The 7747-nt window shown below is 40.6% G+C and overlaps 1 protein-coding gene across 1 annotated transcript in view; it reads left to right on the top strand.

Annotated features, from left to right (window-relative positions):
* Window positions 1-4040: 4040 nt before the first annotated feature.
* TTC12 (tetratricopeptide repeat domain 12) overlaps window positions 4041-7747 on the top strand; it is a 41288-nt gene continuing 37581 nt past the window's right edge. Inside the window, exons 1-4 of the mRNA XM_006833831.1 lie at window positions 4041-4196; window positions 4745-4766; window positions 5612-5689; window positions 6606-6727. Of these exons, the coding sequence (XP_006833894.1) occupies window positions 4050-4196; window positions 4745-4766; window positions 5612-5689; window positions 6606-6727 (369 nt within the window). The 5' untranslated portion in view covers window positions 4041-4049. The remainder of the gene's footprint in view (window positions 4197-4744; window positions 4767-5611; window positions 5690-6605; window positions 6728-7747) is intronic.

A 7747-nucleotide genomic window follows, 5' to 3' on the forward strand; every position in this document is an offset into this window, starting at 1 on the left:
TAAGATTTTGTATCTAGCCTACACTATGATGACCAAACAGGACTGCAACTGCAGGTACAGGGACCAGGAATTCAATGTATATTTTGGAGTGGGGATGGGGGCATAATTCAATCCATAACACCCTAATGGTTCAGAAAATTCTGAAGTACTTCATACTGTACTTACACCTTTTCTGAAAGTTTGAAATTATTTAAAAAGCAAAAAAGCAGAAGGCCCAGATACTTTTATAGTCAAGTCTCTCCCAGCAGTCCGAGATAAGATAATTCCCATCTTATATAAATTGTCGCAGATAATAGAAAACAGAGAACACTCCCCACTCATCATATGAAACTAGACACTCTTGACACCCAAAGTAAAAAAAATATATAGTATTATAAATGAAAACACAGGGTGATATTACTTATGAAATGCACTTAAAAAGTTGTAAGAATAATGTGAGAAAGCCAAATATAACAATGAATTCAAGATAATAATCATGGTCAAATTATACTATATGAGAAATGCAAGAATGGTTTTAAAAGTTTGCTAATGCAATTTTTCATCTTAACATTTTCAAAGGTAAAAGCCATTTGATCGCCTTAATAAATGAAAAATTGAAAGAAAAAGACTTGATAGGATTCAAAACCCATTCGTAATAAAAACTCATACATACCTGAGAACAGGTCCTGGTGTGGCACTGCAGGATCAGCACTGGACTGCTAAGGTTAGCAGTTCAAACCCATCAGCTGTTCCTTGGAAACCCTATTCATGGTCGCTATGAGTCGGAATCGACTTGACAGCATTTAACAACAACAACAACCTGAGAAGAAAACGGGACTTGATAAACAGTACTAATGGAAAGCCCACTGCAAACATCACACTTGATGAAACATATTCTTTTGAAAATTAGGGACAAGATAAAATGACTCATGATTGCTTTTATTTAACATTTCATTGGCTGTTCTTCAGTAAAACAAGAAATGAGCAAAAAGTAAATGAATTTGAGCAATCCTTGAATAATATGAAAAAGAGTTTACAGAGAAAAGTTCAAGAAAATCTACAGATTATTGAAGTAAAAAAGGAAATTCAACAACATTATTTGTATAAAATCAATATGTAAAATGCAGTTGCATTTGTATACACTGGCAAAATTAGAAGAGGTAATTTTAAGAAAGACTTAATTTATAAAACCAGACAAGACTCATCAAAATATGTATATGCAAGACCTATATGGAAAAATTATAAAATTCAGTTGAAAGGCTCTTGGTGTCTAAAGCTGGAACATTTTGAGCAACAAAATAAATAACATAGCATTGGATTATAACTCAATGCATAAAATAAATATTCATGAGCCCGTTGCTGTTAGGTGCTTTCGAGTTAGTTCCAACTCAGGGCGACCTTATGCACAATAGAATGAAATACCATTCTGTGCCATCCTCAAAATTGTTGTTATGTTTGAGCCCATTGCTGCTGCCAATGTGCCAATCCATCTTGTTGGGGGTCTTCCTCCTTTTCACTGACCTTCCACTTTACCAAGCATAGTGTCCTTCTCCATGGACTGGTCCCTTCTGATTAGTCTATACTAATATAAATAAATGACTGAATAAGTTAATATGATAAATAATCTCATATGGAAGAATTCCAAATAATTTATGTAGGTATTTCCCTCTCAAGGGGCACATGACTGACTAACTCTACACCCTTAAACATAAAATAAATTTAGAGACTTGCTTCCAAAGGGAACAGTGTCAGAAAGGAGGAGAGAAAGTAAGTATCTTTACAGCAGAGAACATTGACAATCACTGCCTTAGACAGGTGGCTGAGGTTAATGTCATCAGTGATACATCATGTTGTTAACATGAAACTTTGAGATGATATGCATAGGCCTTCCTCCTCAAATCCCTTAAGTATAGTCTAACCTTGAGAAAAACATCAGATGAACCCAAATTGAAGGACATTCACAAAATACCTGGCCAGCGCTTCTCAAAATCATCAAAGACAAGTTGAGTCTGAGAAGTTGTCAAAGCCCAAAGGAGCCTAAGGAGACATGACAACTTAATGGGATATGGTGTCCTAGATGGAATCTTGAACAGAAAAAGGACATTCAGGGGGAAAAAAAAAAAAAAAGAATGAAATCTGAATCCAGTCTGTTATTGTTATTTGTTGCCATTGAGTTGGCCCTCCAAAGGACTGAACCATTTGTGATCCATAGGAGTTTCAATGCCTGGCTTTCAGAATTAGCTGGCCAAATCTTTCTTCCTACTCTGTCTTTTCCTGGAAATGCTGCTAAAACCTCTTTGGCATCGTAGCAACACACACACCTCCACTTGCAGATCAGTAGTGGCTTGACCAGAACTCAAAGCCTGGTCTCCTGTGCAGAAGGCAAGATTTCTGCCACTGAAATGCCACTGCCCCTGAAAATAATGTTTGGAGCTTAGTTATTTAAACAACGAAAAGGCATAAAACAGACATAAATAAGTGGGGACATATTTTATCCGGGATGGGAAAGCTCATTCGATAAAATTATCAGTTCAACTCAAATTATACTATACCTTCAGTGCAGTTTAGATCAAAAATCCCTTAAGTGTGTGCTTAGAATTCAGCAAGTTGATTCCCAAGTTCACATGGAAAAGCAAGTCTGCAGGAAAAGGATAGGAGGACAACAAAAGAATAAGGACAGTTCTTTCTACCTGTTGTTCAGGGTTATTATAAAGCTTTTGTTTTTTGATTAATTCTAATCAATGCTTGAAAGCGTCAGTGCTGGAAAATACTGGGAATCCAGGGAAACAGAGTCAGTTGCTGTGGTTGGAAGGAGTCTGTGTGTAGATGTGGATAATGTTGTAGATTTGATAGAAAGAAGTTGAAGGAGTTCCTTTCTGATGCCATCTGTTTCCTCTGTGAATTAATAAGTAAGATTATCTGTTTGAGATGGTTGAGTTTAGACTAGAGAAAATTATATGGCGTCTTTCAGAGAATGATAGTTTGGCTTGCCTAGAATACCCTAATGGAGTCCTAGTGGGCCTCTGTAGGATACGGTCGGCAGTTCAAACCCGCAAACCACTCCTTGGAAACCCTAAACAGGATCATTGTGAGTTGCAACTGACTCAACAGCACTTAGCAACAACAACAACAAGAAGATAGCATAATAAGGTTGCTGGGAATCGTAAGGTTCAGCTGAGTGGGCACCAGGCTTTCATCTTTCTTTGGTACTCAGTATCATACTTTGGACATATTGTCAGGAGGGAACAGTTGCTGGAAAAGGATGTCATGCTGGGTGAGGTGGAGGGTCAGAGAAAAAGAGGAAGACCCCCAATGAGATGGATCGGCCAGGTGGCATCATTGATGGCATCAAGTGTGGTGGCAGCGGTAGTGAAGTTGGCCCAAGATAGGACATTGTTTCGTTCTGCTATACATGGGGTTACTATGAGTCAGTTCCAACTCCATGGCATCTGACAACAACAACAACAACAACATCCCTAATGAAGGCCAAGAGAGATGGGTAATTGGATTAATTTAGGATGAGAGTTTTGTCAGGTAGATGAGGTAAGAGGGCAAGGGAGATTATCCTGGTGGCCAAAGTGATAGACCATGGACGCTGAACTGTGTAGGGAATAAAGTGACTCGAGGTAGACATAGGATTAAGAGCTGTGCTTTGGGATCTCAGAGCTGCAAATACATATTTGTCTCCAACACAAGAGGTAAGCTCTTAAAAAGTATGGATTCTTTTCTGTTCATCATTGTGTCTACCACATTCGGCATAATAGCTAACTCATAATAAGTTGTCCACACATAATGGTTGAATTAAGTAATGGTTTGAGACTGCTCCTTGAAGGCCATAGTTTAGTTCACCTACAGCTTTCTCCAGGCAAAATGAATCCTGATTTTAATTTTTTCTCACTGGTTCGATGTCTCTCAATTTTGCTTCGTTCTCAGAACATTTTTTAAAGTTCTTCCCCCATGGAATTTTCCACAGTAGCCTCTCTAGTGAACAGTTTTGTTTTTCTTTCCTTTTGCAGACTTGTTTGTTTGATTCGCATCTCATTTCTTTTCTAGCCAATTTAATTCAGGGGATGAATTCTGATGACCCTGTCATGCAGCAGAAAGCTGTCCTGGAGACAGAAAAAAGACTACTGCTTACTGAGGAAGACCAAGAGGAAGACAAATGCAGGACCACCTTGAACAAGACCATGATCAGTCCCCCACAAGCTTCTCTGAAGGTTTTCTTTGTCTATTACGGAGACGCACAATCAGATACAGTGAGGGGGCTGGGGCTTTGTGTTGAGCAGAGGGAGAACTAGTTTAATCGCAAACTGTCTGGTGAGGCTGAAATAGTCTTTTTGTTTCTTAGATTCACTACATTTATTTTCCACAAGGAAATATAAACTCTCTCTCTCTTTACTTTGGTCTTTCTGGGTCACCTTTAAGCAACCATTTGGGCCTGTTTTATTGACAATCTGATCATTCACCTCCCTGAGCGTATGACCTTTATTCAAAGGTAATATACTCTCCAAGTTCGTATTCCCAGTGCATACAACCACAGCTGGGCCTCTTGATCTGAGAACCCTTCTTCAGACTGAGCCTGTATCCAATCTTTTTATTTAAATCAACTCCATAGAATTTGGGGCTCTGCAGTATCAGTGGACGAAGGAGGTGACCTGACCCCTCACTTACAATTGGTTTGCCTTCTTGGGTTGTATGCTATATCAGTCAGACAGAGGTGCTAAAAATATGCTTCTTTGTTTTTATGATAACCTGTAACCTGCAGAGCCCAGATGAAATGAACTCAGGTAAGAACAGAAGCTCTCTTCCCAATGTATATTATTTATCAAGGATCCATTTCTTACTGACTGTAGCTTCCAGACCCTTAAATTATAGCCTCGGGGATACCCACATTCCATGAGCAAAATCCTACTGATCACCCCATTCTGTTGCCAGTGATCCCAGAGGACGGCACCTAAAGGCATTTCTCTACTAATTTATTTCCTGGCTAGTTGTTTGTAAACTGAGCTCAGTTATTCTTTACTGGTTAGTTTACTCATAGTTGCTCAGGGGATCTAGATAGTTCTGGTGTTGCTCAGCTAAGCAGCTCATTAGGTTAAATGTGGTGGTTAAGTGGCATTGAATAGGTTTTGACTCATAGTGACCCTGTAAAGGGTTTCTGAGGCTGCAAATCTTTATGGAAACAGAAAACCTCATTGTTCTCCCATGGAATGGCTGGTGGATTCGAACTGTTAACCTTGCAGTTAGTGACCCAAAGCATAATCCACTATGCTACCAGAGTATAACAGTGCCACACAAGGACTGTTCCTCCCCCCACAAAAGTCTCTCTTCAGAGGGAAGTTCTTTAAAAAGGCATAATTCTAATTTGAAGTCCCATCATAGCCATCATGTATAATAATAATACAGCAATAATACATATTGCCATTTAATGTCAGATTAAGAACATGTCATCAAATTGTCTCATGACGAGTGTGTGTGTGTGTATATGTGTGTGTATGTATGTGCTTGTGTGTTTGTGCTCCCACCTGTGCAGTCCTAAAGCTTTCAACTAGCTTGCTTCTGAGTTTGAGCTATAGAACTGATTATAATATTTGGATTTTTTTTTTAATATTTAAAATTTCTCTGCTGTCAGAGGCCTTCTTGGTATCCTTAGAGAAAGATGCAAAGGAACGAGCCAAGAGGAGACAGGAAAACAAAATCTTCGCTGATGGTAATCACCAGTCTTCCCTTTTCAGTGTCTGGGATAATTTGTGCTAACAGAGCATGTGAGGCTCTGTGCTGATGCCTGAGGACATCAGGATTCCTGGTGGGTGGGTTTGTGATGGCCTTGAGGCAGTAGGACCTGGCTTGGGCTATCACTGGTGGTCTGCTCTCTGCTCTTGTTGCAACAGCAGGAAGCAGGACCTAAGCCTTGGTCATCCTCCACAGCCTACCTTCTTTCTAAAGCAAGGAATTGACTTAGAAGACCAGATTTAGGTACTTCTTTCATTCCAAATGTTATGAGCAGTACTAAACAATGCTTGGGAGGTAAGAAGGGATCGAGCGGGAAACTACTGTCTAAGCCTAAGGAATAGGTGAAGAAACAGGAAAATAAAACAAGAGAACAAAGATGTGAGAAGGGAGAAGAGAAAAAAACAAAAACAAACAAAAAAAAAAATGGGAAGTGGGAAGTGGGGAGATGAAGTTAAAGGGTGAAGCTGCATTTGAAAAGAGAGAACTTTGAACATTTACCATCTACCTCCGAATAGAACATGTGCTACGAATCTGGCTCCATATTTGTTAGACATACCTTAGGGGACATTGAATGTGTAAGCTTGGTCTTTGAATGTGTAAACTTGGTGTTTGTGGCAAGCTTGGAGTGGTTTTTGCCCTTGAGGCAGAAACATTTCTTTTTTTCCTGAGAAAATACTTATAAGACTTGGGAGTTGGTTTGGAGGGAGAAAAAAATATGTAAATAAAGAAGCCACTCCTGTCATAGCTGCAGAGAAAAACAAGTGACAAGTCCCCTTTGGATTCATGGAAGCTAAGACCTTCAAAGTAGCAGAGTTGGAGGTGTTCAGGGAAATACAGTCTGAAATCATTCCCCAGTGCATGTATTCTCACCTGTTTGACGTTTCTTCTCCTAGCCCAAAAGGAAAAAGGAAACGAAGCATTTGCCAATGGTGATTATGAAACAGCTGTCCTGTATTACAGTGAGGGCTTGAAGAAGCTGAAGGACATGAAAGTGCTGTATACCAACAGAGCCCAGGTCAGGGAGCCAAGAATGTGTTCATGGGTTGTTTTAGGTGGCCACTAAACTTGTGAAAGCACAGAAAGACAATGGTAGATGGTGGTGTGCTGGTAATTTAATGACCAGCCCCTGTCTGGGGCATGGGAGGAGCTGATGGGTATATTGTTGCTGTTAGTTGTTGTTGAGTTGGTCTCTACTCATGGACTACACAGCACAACATTGCCTGGGCCTCTGCCATCCTTATGACCCTAGCCTGCTCTAGTCCATTGTAGATGTCACTGTGTGTTTGGAGTGACTTCCAATCTAAGGAGCTCATCTTCCAGCTCTATATCAGACAGTATTTGGATGTGACCTACAGAGTTTTCATTAGGGAGTCCTGATATGGTGCTGTGGGTTAATGTGCCAGTCTGCAAAGCTGTTTGAACTGCAAGGTCAGTGGTTCAAGCTCCCCAGCTGCTCCTTGGAAACCCTGTACTGGCTAGCTATGGGTCAGAGCCGACTCGACGGCACGTAACAACAACAACAAGGGTTTTCATTGACTAAGTTTCAGAGGTAGGCCACCAGGTGTTTCTTCTTGGTCTGTCTGAGTCTGAAAGCCCCATGATGGGTAATCCTACTAGAATTTGAAATCCCAGTGCCACAGCTTCCAGCTTCACAGCAACACCTAAACCACTATAGTATGGCCAACTGACAGACAAGTGGAGAGATTTGTCTGTATGGTTTGTAATTGCCATGAGATCTGATTTCCAGCTACCAACTAGCAGTCATTGAAGGAGGAGTTGGGAAGAACTGTACTTAGCTGGCTATTTTGAGAGGCTAAGTCTGCACAGCACATCACTGCTGGTATCCAGGCACTTTTGCATGTGGATCAAGAAAAAAATAATGGAATTAAATCACCTAGGAGAGGATTCTTTGCTGGTTGCTGGGATGTCAGGGGTGGGATGAGGGGAGGGAGGGGAAGGTGGAGCACAGGGCAGGGAATAGACACAGGATAGTTTGGGTGCTGGGGAGGGGGGCAATATACAAGAAGGGAGAGGG

This window comes from Chrysochloris asiatica, unplaced genomic scaffold (genome assembly GCF_000296735.1).
Source record: "Chrysochloris asiatica unplaced genomic scaffold, ChrAsi1.0 scaffold00008, whole genome shotgun sequence".
NCBI classification, from domain to species: domain Eukaryota; kingdom Metazoa; phylum Chordata; class Mammalia; order Afrosoricida; family Chrysochloridae; genus Chrysochloris; species Chrysochloris asiatica.